The 20,992-nt window shown below is 40.3% G+C and overlaps 1 protein-coding gene across 14 annotated transcripts in view; it reads left to right on the forward strand.

Moving 5' to 3' along the window:
• ULK4 (unc-51 like kinase 4) overlaps window positions 1-20,992 on the forward strand; it is a 395,815-nt gene that overhangs the window by 130,933 nt on the left and 243,890 nt on the right. For 9 of the 14 annotated variants that reach the window (XM_043540762.1, XM_043540761.1, XM_043540768.1 and 6 more), the window contains 3 exons: window positions 5,446-5,579; window positions 12,274-12,395; window positions 12,704-12,760. In XM_043540762.1, the coding sequence (XP_043396697.1) occupies window positions 5,446-5,579; window positions 12,274-12,395; window positions 12,704-12,760 (313 nt within the window). Of the gene's footprint in view, window positions 1-5,445; window positions 5,580-6,709; window positions 6,770-12,273; window positions 12,396-12,703; window positions 12,761-20,992 lie in introns of all 14 variants that reach the window. The other 5 variants (XM_037890225.2, XM_043540763.1, XM_043540765.1 and 2 more) reach the window with 1 other exon arrangement.

Below are 20,992 nucleotides of genomic sequence, written 5' to 3' on the forward strand. Positions count from 1 at the left end.
ACCCCAGCCTGGAGCCCCCTCTTGCACCCGCAACCCACCCCCCTTGCACTCAGAGCCCGCATCCGCAGCTGGAGCTCTCACCCCATTCTGCACCCCAACCTCCTGCCCAAGCACGGTGAAAATGAGCAAGGGTGGGGGAGAGCAAGCGATGGAGTGAGCAGGGGTGGGGCATCGGAGAAGGGGTGGGGCCTGGGCACAGGACAGGCAAGGGGTATTCAGTTTTCTGCAATTAGAAAGTTGACAACCCTATTCTGTGGATGACTGTGAGGGAGGGAGAATGTTTGCATAGGGCTTTAGAACAGTAAACTTCCCTAAAGCTGACTGTACTTATGTGGGAATTGGCAGGATTTTGTTGAGTTGCTATCAGTGCTATCAAATAATTTAAAGAAATACTTGTGGTCCTTTTTGGAAGCAATTGTCAACTTTGGCTTTTTTGTGGGAGAGAAGAACATAACTTTGAAAAGGGGAAGGTTTTGCACATGAAGAGAGAGAGCTGGCCATACTCAGGAGCTTTACATGTATTTTTACTTTTCACTTTCTCCAAAATAAGTAAACACACATCTGATGCTTCTCAAACACTCTTTATGTTGGATTTTGCAAGAGAGAATTCCTTTCTTAAAATATAAGTATATATCAAACTTATTGTGCTAGCCTTCACTCAACAGCTTGTTTAGATAATGTGTAGACAATTCTAAACTTACTCTCTCACTCAAACTAAATTTACAAGAATGTTTAAAGAAAAATATGATACTCATGTTTCTCATCCTTAATATTTGGTTCAACATATTCTCTCTCAGTGAAAGAACATATTTAAACAACTTTAATTTATTTTGTTTTAATTATTCAAGGCAACTGAAAATGTCTAATAAAACTACATATCATATTATATAATGAAAGTTGGAGTTGACTGATGAGATGGGCTTTTGAATAGTTAACATGTATTATATTTCATCAAAATTGACCATAATTGAATAAATCATACCTCAAGTCTAAGGAAAATAGCTAGAACCTTTGGCAAGTATAGCTGGATCTGCTGCCTTTGGGCTCCTGTGGTGAGAAAAAGTAAATTGTTACTGAATGGATCACTTATTTCTCTCTCTCCTTCCTACTCCCCCCATATAAGACACCATAAAATAAAGGTTTTCGTTGTATTTCAAAATATGCAGTTTCATCATTGCTTAGGGGCCCAATCATGCAAACTCTTTATTCAGGTGAGTAGTTCTTATTCCAGTGAATAATCCCATTTTATAATGGGACTGTTCTCCTGCCTGAATAGCGGTTTGCAGGACTGGGCCCTAACATACCACATGCTTGCACAAGAAGTTGTTTAAATCCAGTTATTTTCATCATCCTAGACAAGGACACATTTTAATTTCTGTATTAATGTGGCACTTTGGGTCCAGCCCAGACCAGTAAGAGATTATGTCACTGTCTGCCCTGTAATCCTGTGCAGCCTTGATTCAGCGCCCTGTCACCAGCAGCATGCTCAAAGCACAGTAGCTTCATTCTGGCTTCCACCAGCCTTGGTTACTCCTTGCAGGGTGACCCCAACACCCTCGCAGTCCCAAATTTCCATTAAACCATCTGCTTTGTAGTGCTCACTAAACACTTACAAAAGTTAAGTTCACTGATCCCTTAGAAAGCGTAACCAGCAGTTTATTAGCTTAACTGGGGTTAGCAAACACTCTGTTTAATCAAAGCACTGGCTTAGTTTATACTAAAAATAAAACAAGTTTAATAAACAAAAAGACATAGGTTTAAGTGATACCAAGTATAAGGACTAAAGATAGAAAGGATTACAAGTGAACAAAAGTAAAAATATGATTCTAAGACTAACACCTGAGTCCCTCTTTTTCAAAGAAGTGTTTCTAACCAAGTCTCTTCCAGCATAGCTGACCATACTCTTTGGCCAGTACCCCTCAAAGTGCTCAGTTCCTTTGTCCCTTCAGGTGAAGGATGCCAAAATGGCTTCTCCCCCCCCCCCCCACCCCCGCCTCTATATATCTATATAGCTATATGTCTATATCTAATCTTCCCAAAGTTCATTGACCTTGCTTCAGGAAGCAGAAAGGTTTCTTGGGGGCACAGTCTCCATCCCCCAATGAGATTTCCTCACATGCTCTCCTGATGGCTTTCAGAGTAACAGTCGTGTTAGTCTGTATTCGCAAAAAGAAAAGGAGTACTTGTGGCACCCTAGAGACTAACCAATTTATTTGAGCATAAGCTTTCGTGAGCTACAGCTCACTTCATCGGATGCATACTGTGGAAAATACAAAAGATGTTTTTATACACACAGACCATGAAAAAATGGGTGTTTATCACTACAAAAGGTTCTCTCCCCCCACCCCACTCTCCTGCTGGTAATAGCTTATGTAAAGTGATCACTCTCCTTACAATGTGTATGATAATCAAGGTGGGCTATTTCCAGCACAAATCCAGGGTTTAACAAGAACGTCTGAGGAATGGGGTGGGGGGGGGAGGAATAAACAAGGGGAAATAGGCTACTTTTTATAATGAATCAACCATTCCCAGTCTCTATTCAAGCCTAAGTTAATTGTATCCAATTTGCAAATTAATTCCAATTCAGCAGTCTCTCGTTGGAGTCTGTTTTCGAAGTATTTTTGTTGAAGGATAGTCACTTTGAGATCAGAAATTGAGTGACCAGAGAGATTGAAGTGTTCTCCGTCTGGTTTATGAATGTTATAATTCTTGACATCTGATTTGTGTCCATTTATTCTTTTATGTAGAGACTGTCCAGTTTGACCAACGTACATGGCAGAGGGGCATTGCTGGCACATGATGGCATATATCACATTGGTAGATGTGCAGGTGAACGAGCCTCTGATAGTGTGGCTGATGTTATTAGGCCCTGTGATGGTGTCCCCTGAATAGATATGTGGGCACAGTTGGCAACGGGTTTTGTTGCAAGGATAGGTTCCTGGGTTAATGGTTCTGTTGTGTGGTATGTGGTTGCTGGTGAGTATTCGCTTCAGGTTCGGGGGCTGTTTGTAGGCAAGGACTGGCCTGTCTCCCAGGATTTGTGAGAGTGTTGGGTCGTCCTTCAGGATAGGTTGTAGATCCTTGATAATGCGTTGGAGGGGGTTTAATTGGGGGCTGAAGGTGACTGCTAGTGGCCTTCTGTTATTTTCTTTGTTAGGCCTGTCCTGTAGTAGGTGACTTCTGGGAACTCTTCTGGCTCTATCAATCTGTTTCTTCACTTCCGCAGGTGGGTATTGTAGTTATAAGAATGCTTGATTTGAGATCTTGTAGGTGTTTGTCTCTGTCTGAGGGGTTGGAGCAAATGCGGTTGTATTGCAGAGCTTGGCTGTAGACAATGGATCGTGCGGTGTGGTCAGGGTGAAAGCTGGAGGCATGTAGGTAGGAATAGCGGTCAGTAGGTTTCCGGTATAGGGTGGTGTTTATGTGACCATCGTTTATTAACACCGTAGTGTCCACATTGATTATTATACACATTGTAAGGAGAGTGATCACTTTAGCTAAGCTATTACCAGCAGGAGAGTGGGGTGGGGGGAGAAAAAACCTTTTGTAGTGATAACACCCATTTTTTCATGGTCTGTGTGTATAAAAACATCTTCTGTATTTTCCACAGTATGCATCCGATGAAGTGAGCTGTAGCTCACGAAAGCTTATGCTCAAATAAATTGGTTAGTCTCTAAGGTGCCACAAGTACTCCTTTCCTGATGGCTTTGTCTACCTTGCTTGTGAAAGTGCTTTTCTTTGACTTTGGTCACATCTTTTGCTAAATTTACACTGGAGACAGGTAGGTAGCTGCCTTCCCTCCTGTCTGGGAGAAAACCTCTTTCTCCCTTAGTGTGGTCACAGACTTCAAAAAAGCATAGTATCAGTGAGTATCCATAATTCCTTATACAATGTTAATACATACATTTTACAATGATATTCATCACCAGTGTGTCATTAGTTTTCAAATGATGTATAACATCTTTTAGATACAGATTATGACAGTAGCATGATAGGCGTAGAGTGAGTCTGTCAGGCTTGAGAAGAATTGCTGATACAGACTGCACAGAATAGTGAACCACCACGGGGTCTCTCTGTCACATCTATTTATTTATTTTTTAAAAATAGTGGCTAAGAAAGGGGATGGATTAAGAGAGCTGGAAATGGTCCTTTTTAAAAATCCTGAGAACAGATCCAGTCCATTGGCAATTAATGTTTCCCTGCCAGCATGCCAAAAACCTACTGCTAAACTATAGTTTAAAATAATTTCTTACTAGGGTTGCCAACCCTCCAGGATTGGCCTGGAGTCTCTAGGAATTAAAGATTAATCTTTTATAAAGATTATGTCGTGAGGAAATCTCCAGGAATACATTCAACTAAAATTGGCAATCCTATTTCTTACTCAAAGCTCACTGTCATAATTTCTAGACTGAACAAATTAAGAATTTGAAACATTTAATATGTAACAAATGTGTAGATTAATCCAGTCCATTTTCCTCTCCACAGAGAAATTTGGTCTTAAATATATGTCATTAACTCTGGCTTCTTGAGTATTATTTATTACAGCTAAATATACTCCTATACTGGAGCATGCTGGAAGAGACTATCCTGATCCTGGCCAACGTTGGGGATGAACTCTGGGAGGGATCATGCCTGAAAAAGGAGCCCACAGGGACACAAGGGATATATGCCTGCTGCACCATTCCCTAGAATGGCACAGGGTGTGCACATCTCTGTGTCTGCAGCCAACTCCATAAACAAGTGCTGTGGAAGAAAATCAGTGCTATGGCCTTTCTGGTGGCTTTCACTACCGGGGTGCTAGGAGGGAGCAAACAGAGGTTGCAGTTGTTCCTGGCCACTAATGCTGGGATGCAAGGAGGCAGAAGTTTCTTGTGCTCTCCCCCACAGGTTGCACACCTATACAGTGGCCAGGCATAATCTGACTCTTGGTTTTTTAAATTTTTGTTTGTCCAATGGTGCACATATGTGGCCTGATTTTCAGTGGTACTGAGTACTTGTATATGTCATTAACTTTGGGAGATTTGTGGCTTCACTGAAAATCACACCACTTCTTTTAAGTACTTAAAAAGTAGGTTTTCAAATTTATATTTAGATACATAAATTGAAAATTTGCTGCCTTGGTTAAGCAATTTTTTTTGCATTACAATTCAATATAAACTGTTTAAAGTTAGAATCTCCTGTTCAGTTTTTAAGGGCCAATTCATTCCTCATGTAAGCACTATATCCCCATTTAGACTAATAGTGTTGTACTTGCTTACACCAGAGTTTAATTTGGCTAATTGTATTTGGTTTATCTGTAGTTCCCCATAGAAACATTTGTTGTTGTTTTTAAAATGAACTTTTTTTAAAGACAAAAATCTGGAAGTGCTTGCCTCAGTGGCATTTTGAGATACAGTATCAGTTTTTTGTCACAAGAGGTAATCTTTTGCACTTGCTTATTTGTAGATTGGTGATGTACATTGAAAGAGACAGCAGAAAGACTACACCAGGAAAAGAGCAGCAAAGCGGCAATGAATACCTGTCAAAATGCCTGGACCTTCTCATCTATCACATTGTGCAGGAGCTGCCAGGAATTCTAGGTAAATTCAGCTGGCTGACTACGAAAATAATTTTTTTGTCTGTCTTCTTTCCTCACTTCCTTGTGGAACATTTAAGTATCTCTTTAAAGAGTAAAGACAATGGTAAGTAGAAAGATATTTTCTCCCTCATTTACTGTTTATGGCATTAGCTTCATCAAATTTCTCAGTTATATTGTGACCACATAATACTTTGCATTTGAATCTTGAAAAAATGTTTTCTTTTATTTAATATTTCAGTCATGGTGGCACACAAGGTCCCAGTCAGGACTGAGGCTCCATTACGCTAAGTGTTGTATAAACATTTTTAAAGACACAGTCCATGCCCCCAAAAACTTACAGTATAACCGTGACCTACAAAACATGGAAGAAGAGAGATGCAATTGTATATATTATATAAACATATATGTGTAAAGTCAGTGGTTCTCAAACTATTGTACTGGTGACCCCTTTCACATAGCAAGCCTCTGAGTGCGACCCCTCCCCCTTATAAATTAAAAACACTTGTTTATATATTTAACACCATTATAAATGCTGGAAGCAAAGTAGGGTTTGGGGTGGAGTTGACAGCTGGCGACCCCCCATATAATAACCTTGCGACCCCCTGATGGGTTCCAACCCCCAGTTTGAGAACCCCGGTATATATAAGTGTATATTCATTTATGTGAGAATGTATATGGTTATAGTTGGGGCAGGTAGCACCACCTATTAAGGTTGTCCATTGTAAAACCCTGATTTCAGTTGCTTATAACTTTTAAAACTTTGGGGGTGAAATTTTACATGCTGGATTTCTGCTTCAGGATGAATTTTTCTAGAAAACGACAGCCAATACAGTTCAGGTGCCTCTAATAAGGAGGACAGGGAAAAATCATTGTTTTGTCCATGTTAAATTCTGTCCATTTCTTTGAATAGTTCTAATGCCCCCATGCTTTGGAGCAGGGACTTCAAATTTGGCTGGGAGTGGTCTTTGAGTCAGGTTGTGCTTTGTGCTAGCCCCATGAAAATCCACCCAAATTTGGCCAAATTATAAGCCATTGGAGAATCACAGTTCACATGTCCTTAGTAGAGACTTTTTTGATTGTAGCAGCTAATTTCTGAACAGTCCAACCTCACTGAACATGTGCCTCTCTCAGGTCCTGGTGCTGACCAGACTGCATGTGTACCATCCCCAGCCAACCCTTCTGAGGACCTATGTGAGTGTTGGCAGATGCCACATGATAGTATTTGTTTTTTCAGTTTGCTTTTTTAAAAACGTAGGAAATTACAAAAAGCTACCTTTTTTGTGGAGGTTGCAGAGCCAAGCACTTAAGTTAGAAAAAGCCTGAATTAAGTTTGCCTTTGCATTATTTGCACAATGTGTGCATGTGCATAATGGTACAGACTTTAAATGCATTATCACATTTTTAGCACAAACAAGTTCGGGTCCTACAGAGAACAACTTTCACCACACATACCTCATGTGTGATCATATAGTTAGACTGTATAATAATGCACAAGGGAGTTGAATTAAGTTTGCACAATCTTAATTCTGGTATTTCCTAACCTTTGAATGCTCTCTCAATAAAGTTATTCTAACATACTTTATATAAGAAGTGCCAACTATCCCAATCCTCTCCTGAAGCCATCATTAATTTTCTAATATGTTTATAGGTCTTGAGGAGAGTTTTGAAGGATAAGATGCTAATGACTTTTCTATTCAAACAGCCAAAGTCCTCTGGGACATAGTTCCAGTCACAAAGTACAGTTTGGAAGGACATACTGAGGTAGGATTTTGTGAGAAGCAGACAAGGCAGGGTGGGGGGCAATGCAATAAAAGAGAAGAGAAGAAATGAAGACGAGCAGAGAGCTGTGAAGGGAATTGCAGGTGAGAACAAGAAGTTTGAATTTGACATGGTGATGCAGTCAACTTAGGGATTCTAACAAGGGTCATTTGACCGGCAATTTGTACGGGCTGGATAGGTAGATGTGGGTGATAGGGAGCCCAGAGAAAAGAAGCTGATACAAAAAAGATAAAATGTGATGAGGGGCTGGGTGAGTTTTGGCTGTTTGAGCAGAAAAGATGTATAGATCTTAGACAAGTCTTGGAGGATGATATGGCAAAATTTGGGCACAGCCTGGATATGCAAGGCAAAAGAGGAGTCAACAAAAATGACCCCCAGGTTAGAGGACTGAGAATGGTGGGGTTATTAAGCATGACAGAGAATGTGGGTAGTGGAGAGTGTTTGTGAGGAAAGATGTTAAGTACAGGTTTGACTGCAAGACTTCCAGAAAGAGGAGATGTCAAAGCGAGGCTAGCATATGGGATTGGATGGAGAAAGATACTTTAGGAGTGGAGAGGTCAATCTGTGAGTCATAGTGTAAAGATGGCAGTTAAAAATTCTGTTAGCAGATTAGATCCCCCAAATGTATGGATGTAAAGGGAGAAGAGAGAGGGGGCAAAGGACAGAGCCTCTGAAAGCCCCCAGGCAGAGGAGAGGAATAAAACTCGTTGTCTACTTTGTCCAAGAAATGACTATTTTTTTATTTCTCACTATATGTTAATTATTGTTTTCAGTAATGGGAAATAAAAGGGGTAGCACTTGCAAAGTTTGGTAGACTTATAAGTCATCTATTTACAAAGACCATGTAATATTTTGTTTCTCCCTCAAACCACATCTGTTCTTTGTTTTCCTAAGTAACTAAATATCAGATGACTATGTATGGTCAATTGCAGGATCGGGGACTTAGACTGTATATGCTTTGAGGAGCCCGCGCCGCCCCCCCCCCCCCCCCCGAATGTGTGTACATTGCCTAACACAGTGGGAGTCTGATCTCAGTTGGGGTCTCTGGGTACTACTGTAATGCAAATAATGATAACATATTTTGGACAACATCTACATCAAACATAAGTTCTCCCCTTTGTTCTCCTTCTCCAGTTAATGTTGGGGAGAGGGGGTTGTATTGTTTTTGGGTGAAGGGAGGGTTGTCTTTGTGGTTGGCTTTTATTTAGGTTAATTTTGAGATCTCTAGTTTTATGAGAGAATATTTTCTCTTTACCTGTTTGGGATAATGAAAGAATATGTTCTGATTCAGGGGTGAAAGTTATTTCCTCATGTGAAAAATGTCAAAAGTTAGACACTTTGCAAAGTGAAATGAATTAAAAGCAGTTACATTTCTGAGTTGGAAATTGATGTTTGCTAGTTTTTAATATATATTTATCTAAACTCCCTTCTAATCCCATTCTCTTCCAGCAGATGTAGCTATAAACCAAATAGATTTTAAAAAATAGAAATTGATTTCAAATATTTATTTTAAAAAGTTAGATTAAATCAATAGTAAAGTGGTCAGCCTAAAAATTGCCATTTGCCTTTGTTAACTAAATAACTTTACATCTGTATTTGTAGCATTTTAGGTATTTCCTATATAATAAACATACAGTCATACTGAAATAATAAGGTATATGTACCTATTTATCTAATGCAAATTTGGCAGCAGGATGACCCTGTATGCATTGTAAAATATGGAAAGTCAGAATAACAAGTTAGGTAGATTCAGCATCTCTTATTCACCACAACTAGGGCTTTGTCATATTATTGTAATTTAATTATTCAAAACCAGAAGTACATATTTAAAATTTAGGACTATTTATTGAGGCTCACATAACTGGAGAAATGATGGGAAATACATTCATTTTTATGAACAGTGCATTGCATTTGGAATAGAATTGTTTGCACATCTCTCCTTTTAATTTAATTTAAGGCCAGGTTCTGCCTCCATTACGTACATTGAGTATTAAAGTCAATGGGAGCATTCGAGTAATAAACTACCAATACTACTAAGCTAATTAATATGAATTAATTCTGTGGCCTGTTATGTACAAAAGGACAGGTCTGTTGAGTCTCTGTTCCCTTCTGGCCTTAAAATCTCTGAAACTGCATATAAGGGTGGCAGAATCTGGTTTTTAATTGTTAAGTGTCTCTATTATAGGCTTGGAAAAACAAAAAATATATGTACGTTCAAGGGAAGAATTTATTAAATGAATATTTTCAATGCTTTGAGAGTTTTCTTCTTTCTTTGCATATAATCAGAGACTTTCCTCTGCCCACCGCTTCCATTTTTATGTATATGCTGAAGGCCTCTTGTTTGTCTGAGACAACAGCTCATATAAAACAAGATCAATCAGAGTGGAGTTCGCTGGTTTTCACACACTTCTTGGTTCTTGAACCACAATCTTCCCCTTTATGATCAGATTTTTATCCTTCTCTCTAGTTGTGCCTGAGACACGTTTTCGGTAACTCAGCTATGCTCCCTCATTGGCTCATGCTAACTATCCTTTTTATTTTATTTTTTACTTGTCCCTCACAAGAATCCCTGTTGCTTTGGATAACTTTGTGTTATCCACTTCTCTTTTGTGAAAATACATGCCAGAAAAATTATATGCTCCTTGAAAATGTTGTTTTTTATCATCCAGAAATCCTGGGTGAAATCCTGGCCTCACTGAAGTCATTGGCAGTTTTGCCATTCAGTTCAGTGGAGCTAGGAAATCATTCATTATATTTCAAGAGTTCAGGTTTTTTAAATATCAGCCTACAAAAATAATTTAGGTGTGCATTGTATATATATGTGTTTAAACTATATGAAGTTGTACACAGTATCTTGCACATGATTAGAGTTCATATGAGACTTCAGTATCCAAAACCTTCTTAATTTAAATCAGCAGTTCCCAAACAGTGGGTTGCGACCCCAATAGGCATTGTGCTATCAGCAGACAGGGTCGTGGGTCCAACAGACCAGATTCGTTGTGTGAGAGGGTGCTGTCTGCCCCAAACGTTTCCAGACCTGCTCCAAAAATGCCATGCCAGGAGGTTGACGTTTTGACGTACAAAATGGCGGCCTCCACACATCGTGGCCTCGTGGATATAGTGCATGTGAGGTCATGTTGTGCAGAGGCTACCATTTTTGTAAAATGGCTGCCTCCTGGCATAGTATTTGTGGAGCAGGTCTGGACATATTGGCTGTGAAGAAAAGATCCTTTTCAGTAGGCAGCAGCTTTATCAACAGAGCATCCTCTCTGCCTGAGCTGGTAGGAACCTGTGCTAGCCTTTTCTGAGATGGGAATCTGCAGTTGATTGTAAATACCTTAAGGCAGAGCCCATATTTTCTTTTTATGCCACCCTGAGTACACTATTGGCACTCGATAAAGAATCATTGTAACTCATTGTGTGTCTGCTGCAAGTTCCTGGCTGACAATGAAATTATTCAGCCTCCCACACAGGTGATGATGACTAAGCATCTCAGCCAGATGAAGGAAAGTTTGCATCCTTTTCCCCCAACTTGGACATGATAAACTAGGATTCGGTACAAAACCACTTTCACTGCAAGCCTGATGCCATGGATTTGCCAGCAGCTGAAATCAAATAGCTCATTGAAATTTCCTGCAGTGGATTCTTGTGAGGAACTTAACCCCAACTTTCTCTCCTGGAGTTCTGATTCCCTACCAAGTGTGAATATTCTGAAACTGATGGTGCCATTCGTGAGCACATATTTGTGTGAAGCTGGATTCGGCTCACTTGTGTCCATCAGGTCTCAGTATTGATCTTCTGTTGATGTTACATCATAGATTAAATGTGAAATTTCTATCATGCCACTGGACTTGGAGAAGCTGTGCTGCAACATGCAAGTCTATGTGTCACATTAGAGCATTAAATAATGTACTTAATGTGTAAATTCCTTGAATTCCTTAGTTGCTGTGTTGCGTTGTTGCTGTCTGGGGTCACAGCAAACATTGTCTCAAAATGGGGTCATGCAGGCAAAAAGTTTGGGAACCCTGATTTAAAGTGAGGTCACTGAACACTATTTTCTAATATCTTACGGAAAGCTGCTAAACAGGCTTCTCCAACTTTTGATTGCTAAACTTGGCTAGACTGCACAAGCTTCCTATGGTTCATTCTGATATGTATTTGACTCCTTGGGATTCAGAAGGGGATGGAGTCTTGATTTACAAATGTTTCCAGGGACCAGAAATTATTCTTGGTTTTAGGGGAGTGTGGAGTTCAGAGTTAGTGTGGTTACAGAATTTGAGTGACAGCTGCTTGCCTTGAAAAATAGCGTGCATGCCACCGTACTACTCCAGTTTTATGCAAAAATAATTCCACTGAAATCAGTGGAATTATACTGGCATAAAACAGGACAAACATAGTAATCAGCCTCAGCTCTCTTGTTTGTCACTTACACCCATTTGGTATGAAGGAGAAATTAATTTCTCACAGTAGTGGGAGACTGTGAAACTAAGGGTTAGTATTTTTGGCAATAACTGGTTAACATTTTCATTTAGGATAACAGATATGCCCCTTGCCGCTCATTCTGAATTACTATCTACAGAAGAAAGGAATATCTTCTGTTTGAAAATCCACATGAATCAGAGCAACTTACTGGCAAGCATCAGTTGAAATCAATTGGACTGCTCACGTGCTTAAAGTTAAGCACTTTTACGTGTTTTTTCTGGATTGAGTCTAGAGTGCCGAGCACTTTGCAGGATCAAACCCTCTTTAAGTAGTTCAGTTTGTAAGAACAATCAGAATTAGTTTTTCTTCAGGTTAAGCCTGGGAAACCTCATACAGACTACATGAGAAAAAATGTCAATAGCTCCTTTGTTTAATTAAACTAATTATGTTGACGTAGACTGAGATGCATCTTACTCATTTGCTGTGTGTTACAGGTGATATTCTTAGTGCCCTAGCTAATGTCTCTGGACGTAAACATCCATCAACAACTCAGGCCAAACAGCTGAAGATGTGCCTTCCCATGATGCCGGTAGTTCTTCACCTTGTGGCATCCCAGGTAATTATTTTTTTAATTAGAAAACAATATAACCCACCGTATGCTCCTTAAATGCACTTTATGTTGATTGTAATTGGACTAGGCCAAATTCTGTCTTCTTTACATGAAGTCAGCTTTAACTGAAGTCAGTGGGTTTCCAACTATGTGACAGAATGAAGACTTGATCCCTATTTGTGAAGTTATGTTTAGACGATTCTAATGATAAAAACAAAATAAATGTTCTGCTTTTTTAAACACACTGTAAAATATGCTACATTTATCATGTTTTTTAATTATTTAATCTTATTGCCAAAACTCTGCTCAAATAGGTATTCCGTCCCCATATTGTAACCGAGGAGTTTCTTTTTAACTATGGAACTTTGCTTGTAAGTAACAAGTTGAATTATACTAACATTTTGTATATCAAGAATGTATATACTTCTGGGAATTAATCTTATACAATATATAGGATAGTTAAAATAAAAGTGGGGTTGTCTTTTTTTATGTAACTTTTTTATTTTGACTATATTAAATTTGAGTTCTTAGCAGAAAATTTATTGTCTTCCAATAGTATATTTGCTTAAAAGACAAAAACCTAATACAATGTCTTTCTCCATGGAAATCGTATTTAAGATCAAAAGTCATGAAGGTCATTCAAATAACGAAAAAGATAATTTAGAAGTTTCATATAACTGAGTGTACTGCTCTGGATATTGTATAATTTCTGATAAATGCATAATTTGCTAAGTGCTATGAAAGATAAACTATAATACCCTGTTTCAGTTCAGTCATATTTAATAAGACACATGCTTTTTCTAGTTTAAGGATATGACCCACATGAATTATGTTATCTTTTTCTCCTTGCCAGTACATTTGCACTATATTTAGTTGATGAAATGCTGAGCAGCATAAACTAGAGAGCTAAGACATTTGTCATGTTCAGCATCTGCTGTCTAGCTTTGACATGAACAATAAAAACTGTACAGGATTTCAAATATGCCATACAGCACTGTAGTTAAAATGAAGTAGTACTTCTGAATTGTATTTTTAGTTTCTAGTATAAAAGTGATAGCCACTATCAAATGAGAAAAGCGTATTTTAAAAGTTGCACTTCATGATCAAACAAAATATTTTGAAGGACACATTTTCAACAAAGTGTTTAAATTAGTGATTTATTCCCACGGTAGATTGCAAAAGCTCTCACTGTAGACTGGTTATATTACGGTTTCATTTTTTCTTGTTCCTTAGAGATTGATGTAGCCGCACCTGTCTGTGGTTGAAAAGATAGTGTTCATAAAGACTGTTTTGAGAATGATGAGCATTAGAATTAGAAAAAATAATCCAAACTTTAAAAGTGAAACTGCATAGTTGTTTTTTTTTTATTCTTTAACTTTTTGTAAGTGAATTTAATTTTTATGAAAGGTGCTGGATTGACCTTTGTGGATATCAAAGTCCTCTGTTTTATCCACAGATCAATTACAGCTCATGCAACTGTAGTGCAAGTTTCCTCACTAATGTCCTACCAACTTGCCTCAAGTGTGTAAGAGAGATATCAATTTTAGTTCACTTTCCAAGCTCTTTGGCTTCCCGAATACAGCTAATAAATTGGCCAGCTAGTTTTAGCTGTAGTTTTTGTTTTGCGAAGTGGCCATTTGTTGTCTTTGGAAAAGAACCAATATCTTCCCTTCAAAAATTATTTCACATAGTCACGAAATTCCTGACAGATAATAACTATTTACAGTCACTAACTGGGCTTGATTTGAACCAGCAACTTAAACATGAAAGACTCTTATTTTTCATCAATAAATCTCTGAGCTACAAAGTTTAAAGTAATGCTTCCAGATCCCAAATAATTAACCAAATAGAATTTATTTATATGTAAACTTAAAATATATGTTGTTATATTTAAAGCCAAATTTTGAAATATCAGTTCATCCTTCACTTACCTATGAAATCTTGAATTCAGAATTATTTGTATCCCCTGCTATGGCTCATATAATCTTAAATGCCATAAATAATGCAGACCTAATCCTGCAAGAAGCTGGGCACTCTCAATTCTCCTTGATTCCACTTCACAACTACATCCTCAAAGAAAAGGTGGTGAGAAGGATGAAAGATTTTATCAAATTCTTTGTTATCCCAAACTGGTTCTCTCTAGTCAATATTTTATCTTTATGGTGAACTGATGAAACCATATATGAAGGTTTGCATTGGTCATCCTTTTGGCTTCTCTAAATACAATTTCTATAGTGATTGATGAAAGAATTCTTTGTAAAATTTGTTCTTAAACTTCTGTTTATATTAGTTGAGGATCTGGTGATGATGCATGGAAGAATTTGCATATGTTTGGCAAAATAATTCCTCATGGAACTCTCTCAGGAAATCATTAGGACCTTATTGTCTCTGTCCCTTTTGTGTGTGTTGGAATAGGAAGAAGGTGAAGTTTCAAGAAGCTGCCGCCACCTTCTTCAATTAGTGTCCCTAAGGGTGCTCCACCCTAGGTGTGCTTGTGCCCCATGCGTCTCCGATCAGTTCAGGTAGCAGTGCCCATTTGGCCTACGCTTGCACTCTCCCATCTCATGCCCTGCAACATGGTTATATAGTGCTGTGCGGGCAAACTGCCCTCATTTTCCTTCTCAACTGCCTCAGCAGCATCCAAATTGAAATTACCTCACTTGTATTTTTTTTCCTCTTGTTTGAAATAATTAGTTCATAGTTTCCACTAGTTCTAGTACTCCCTTTTCCTTTTCTTTAGGAGTTTATAATTTTTTTTATTAGAATAGCATCCACAATTATTTTTTTTCTTGGTTGTTCCCTGTAGGGAAGTGGAACCTGAAAAGGGTATTTCTGGCTCCCCTGGGTTTACACTCTTGACAGGAAAGGCAATGTTTATCCCAGTCCATGATGAACATTCATCCTGTATACGCTGTCTCGGGGAGTTACACGTCCCTCAAAAGTGTTATTTCTGCCTGAAATTAAAGTAAAGGGCCAGAAAGAACCATGAACTAAAACTGTGTCTGTTTACGATGGAGAGTTCTGACCGCAGCCCCGAGACCCTCCCTGTACAGCAGTCTTTGAGAAGGCTTACTCCATCAACTTTTTTGCATGACATTTCCCCATGGCTTTGAAGAGGAAATCCCTGGATTCCTCTCAAAAAGCCTCCAGAAAGCAGACTTCATGTTCCTTGGGTAAAGAATCTACCACGAAGAAACGATCCCTGGCCAGGTCGAACACATTGGCACCCACCAATCTCCAGCTTGGTACCTAGGAAGCTGCAAGTGCCTCAGGTATTGTCATCACCAGAAAGCCTAAGGACTCGAAGAGTTTGGGATCCGGAAGTTTGGTACTGCCGGGTGAACGGAGTGGTAGAGAGAAAACAGCTCTAAAATCGGTACCAACAGAGTCCCCTAGGGCCTCGGTACCTAGTACTTTAGTGCCGTAGAAGGCCAGACCAATACCTACTGGTCATTCATCAGAGTGTAAGAGACCTCCAGTACTATCAACACCTTCTACATCAGTTGCTTCTGCTCATCTTACCTCAGCAGTACTGCCCACCATCCCGGTACCACAGGAATTGTGCTTTTCTAGGGTCTTGGTGGTTTCAGAAATGCCTGAGTCTCTCCTGCTCGGCATCAACACGTTCCCAGTACTGACCACCTCTCGCTCTCTGGACAGACACGCAGTACTGACAGAGTCTACCATAGCTTCCATAACTGCTCCACCTCTGTCAAGTGATGAAGAGGATGACAATGGTGATGATTTCTCATCAATTTCTCACATTTCTGTCCAAGGCTTTCCTTTCCACTATCAGGGAGCTTTCCACCCCTGCAGAACCAGCTTACTGTCTTGAGAGATACAGCTCACCCAGTTGGTATGGATGCCCTTGGATGCCCATATCCATGTCTTTTGCACCACATCGGTGGCCTTACAAGAACAAGTGCTTGGAAGCACCAGAAGAACAGCTTCCCACAAGGCTCAGTATTATCTCCGACATTGTTCAACTTTTATTCGAATAACATACCATATACCAGATCTCATGAGTTTTATGCAGATGACATATGCCTCGGCACTCAGTTATACTCCTTTGACATACTTGAGTGTTTTGAATGCATGTATGGTGACCGATTGTTGTTGTTGCCTGATACCAAGTGTGTTGGGTGTCTTCCGCTTAGATCATGCACAAGCAGGCCGCGAGCTGAATATAGTTCTCAATGTTTAGCGAATAAAGCATGATTCATATCCGGTCTATGTAGGCATCATGTTGAATAGAACTCTCACGTTATGACCATCTTACAAAAGCAGCAACTAAGGTCGAAACGCGCAACAATTTGCTTGGAAAACTGGCCGGAACGACTTGGGGGTGCCAATATCCAAATGCTGCGCCCTTCGGCCTTGGCACTCTGTTATTCAGCTGCAGAGTACTGCACTCCAGTATAGGCTTGCTCGTCTCACACAAGAATGATCGATGTACAACTTAATTCCACCATGCGTATTATTTCAGGCACACTTAAATCTACTCCTCTACCTTGGTTACTGGTTCTCTGCACTATTATTCCACCCAGTGTACGCAGAGAGGAAAGCGTAACAAAGCTCATGGTGAAATTGTGTGATATGCCACATCTACCATTAATTAAAGGCTTGTTTAATCCACCACATGGTCGTCTGGCCTCACGGTGCTCATTGTGGATAAGTTTACCAGCTGAGGGATTTACAGGAGAGGACATGTGGCAAGCTTCATGGTCCACAGAGAAAGTGACAAATAATTATCTTGTCTCAGACCCAACTCAGCATCAACCTGGGTGTGATTTACCATGAAGGCAATGGAGCCTTCTCAACCGGTTTCGTTTTGGATATGGAATTTGTGCTGCAGTAGGATTTTGTTGGCATTTTAGAGACAGTCCAATATGGGCAGCCACAAACCATGACACATGGTTGAGGAAAGCAAAGTGACTCAAATTCCTGGAGATCTTTGTGCCTTGAACATGGTAAAGAATGCTGTGGCTTGGCTTAACCAGTCATTTTGCATACACCAAATAAATGAGTGGTCTTACTGGAACCCCTGGGTGGCTTATTGCCAGCAATTCTCGAGGGCCCCTAGTGTTTCTCACCAGGAGAAGAGAAGGCATTCCTCTCCAGATTCTCTCTAGAGCTTTTTATCTACAAAAGGAGACCTTTGAGGAACAGGAAGCAAGATTAGACAAGGAGATTATATCTGTGACCAACATCTCTTCATCCTCTCCTAATAAAGCCATTATGCCTCCTCCACCAACTTCGGCGCACAATTTCAAACAATTTCAGGACTTTATCAAAAGGCTAGCGGATTCCTTCAAAATTCTGCTAGAAGAGGTTAAGGAGTTGCAACACATGCTACTTGACATCCTGCACACCTTCTCATCTCTCCATATTCCGTTATCGATTAGCAAGGCCCTCCTGAATTCAGTGAAAATAATATGGCATACCTCAGAAACAACACCTCTCACCTGTAAGAGCAGGGGGAAAAATACTACGTTCCCTCCAAGGGCTCAGACTTTTTATTTTCACACCCATCCCCAAACTCCCTTGTTGTCAGTGCTGTAAACATACATGATAGACAGCACCATGCTAAATCAATGCCATATGATGAGGATTTTAAATATCTTGATTTATTTGGGCAAAAAACATATTTATTAGCTACTCCTTGATTATGGTAGCCAATTACCAAGCTCTCATGACAAAGTATAATATATTAATTACTCCAAACTGAATGCCTTTATTGACCATCTTCCAACAGACCAGAGGGAGCAATTTCAGATGATCATTGCTGATGGCCAACTCCTTGCAAGTACATCTCTGCAGGCCTCTCTAGCCAATGCTGACACAGCCACTCGTTCCATCTCCACAGTGGTGGCCATGAGGAGGGCTTCCTGGCTTCAGCTGTCTGGCTTTTCAAAGGAAATCCAGCATAAGGTGGAGGTCCTTCCGTTTGAAGGATCAAAGTTGTTCACCAAGAAAATTAATGAATCCCTCCACATATCAAAAGATTCTAGAGCCACCTTGCGCTTGTTGGGAATTTACTTACCTGCACACAAAAGAAGATTCAGTGAATCCCAGATGGCGCAGAGATCATTGCCTACTCAATATCCCCCTCCCCCCCGCCCGGGGCCTTATGAAACCCAGCACAAGAGATTGCAGAAAAGTACACAAGCATTCACTTCATAACCCTCTATATCTAAACATCAATTCTGGTAGGTTGGTCAAGGGCCCGAATTACCACACCCATCCTTATCTGTTCTAACAATCTGCACGTCTCCCTCCCTTCGGCAACCACCTTGCTCTTTTTCGTCAAAACTGGGATCACATAGCTTCAGAAAAGTGGGTGTTGGAGATAATTTCTACAGGATATTCTATCCATTTTACCTCCCTCCCTCTTCTCCCCCCCCCCCCCTTCCCTTTTCAGGCACCCTTCTCATGAGCACCTTTTGCGACCAAAAATCGACTCGCTCTTGAACCTAGATGCTATAGAACCAGTTCCCAAACAACATAGAGGGAGAAAAATCTACTCCAAGTACTTGCTGGTATTGAAAAAGAATGGCAGTTGGAGACCTATTCTAGATCTAAGATCACTGAACAGATTTGTGAAGGTTCAGCGGTTCAAAATGGTAATTCTCACAGCAATAATTCCATCTTTGGACCAAGGGGACTGGTTCTCAGCTCTCGACCTGCAGGTTGCTTACTTCCATATTCTGATCCAGCCATTCCACAGAAGGTTTCTCTGATTTACTCTGTGTTAGGATCGCTTTTAATACAATATGCTCCCATTTGACCTATCTTCTGCACCCAAGGTGTTCTCAAAGGTCCTTTCTGTGGTAACAGTACATCTTCGCAAACAAGGAATTCTGATCTTTCCATGCTTAGACAATTACCTACTCATATCACGCTTCTTCAGCGAGGGTGTGATGGTCACACAAAAAGTCATGGCCCTATTTCTCTGACTGGGACTACAATTAAATATCCAAAAGTCCACATTAACTACAGTACAACATCTGGAGTTCATAGGAGCCTTCTTCAATGCAGTAGAAGCCAAAACATTCCTCCCCTCGCACAGATTCAACACTCTGATCAATTTAGTCTTAACAGTCCGGGTCAGCCCTCAGACTGTCTCCAGCTACTGGGACACATGGTGGTGGGCACCTTTGTAATAAACCATGCAATACTTCACAATGGGACAGAGGTCTCCTGTATGCATTTCCATCTAGAACTAAAAAGGTCAGGATTATCTCTAAGCTCCGTCAAGGTGCACTTTGTCACTGTCACGGCCTTCCCTCATCAGATAGAGGGTTATTCTGTTTTCACTCATCCCACAACCAGAGGGTTTCTCAAAGGTCTGGGTAATCTCTTTTCACAAATCAGATGCCCCACACTGACATGGGACCTCAATTTTGTCTTCAGGTGTCTAACAAGACTTTCCTTTGAACCCATGGCCACTGTTCCCTTCAACACCTCTCTATGAAAACTGAATTTCTAGTAGTATTACGTGTGCCTGAAGAGTAGGAGAGAGTGGGGGCTCTAATGGCATACCCCCTCTTTACAGTCTTTTTTTAAAGGCAAAGTCACATTATGACCGCATCCCAAGTTCCTACTGAAAATATGTGGACATAAATACTTCCACATAAACCAACTTATCCACCTCCCAGTTTTCTTTCTGAAACCGCTCCAAGAAAAAAGAGATGCAACATTGCACACGCTCAATGTAAGGCAAGCACTAGCCTTTTATTTAAATAGGACTACGCCCTTCAGGAAATCTCCCAGACTATTTCTCTCCCTTGTGGACAGATCTAAGGGATTCTCAGTCTCCAAACAAAGAGACTCTAGCTGGATATCAAGCTGCATTACCTACTGCTATCCTTCTCACAATCTTCAACATCCTTCTAGAATACAAAATTACTCCACAAGATCCCTCTCCACTTCCATAGCCTTTGTCAAAAATGTTCCTGTTGTAGAAATATGCAGAGCCGTGACTTGGACATCTGCTCAAACATTTGCTGAACATTATGCAGTCACTCATGACTCACCGTCTGATGCCATATTTGGCTCCAATGTCTTATCCACAGTTCTAGACTCTACACTGAAGCCCCATACCTCCCATAGGAGTACTGCTGCAGAGACCTAGAATGGAACACCCATAGGGACACTACTTGAAGAGAAGGTTACTCAGGGCCAGTGCAGTAATGTGGTTCTTTGAGGTGTGTGTCGTTATGGGTTCTCCTCTACCTGCCCTCCTCCCCTCTGCTTTGGAGTTCTTTCCAGTGAGCTCTGAGTTAGAGAAGGAACTGAGGGCTGTTCACCCATTCAGCACTATATAGCCCTGATGCAGGGCACAAGATGGAGCGAGCGCATGGGTGGGCTGAACGGACTCTGCTACCTAAAATCTCTGATCTGAGGTGCCAGGGGTGCAAGCATACCTAGAGTGGAGCACCCATTGGGGGAACACATCTTGAAGAACCACAGTTACTGCACAGGGTGAGTAACTTGCTCTTCACACCCTCTCCCATCAGATAGGATAAACCTAGAGCTTCTGCACCTGACCACCTAGTGGCAGAGATTATGGATGGCGAGGATCAAGCTATGTTGACTTTAAA

The sequence above is a fragment of the Chelonia mydas genome, chromosome 2 (assembly GCF_015237465.2).
Source record: "Chelonia mydas isolate rCheMyd1 chromosome 2, rCheMyd1.pri.v2, whole genome shotgun sequence".
NCBI classification, from domain to species: Eukaryota; Metazoa; Chordata; order Testudines; family Cheloniidae; genus Chelonia; species Chelonia mydas.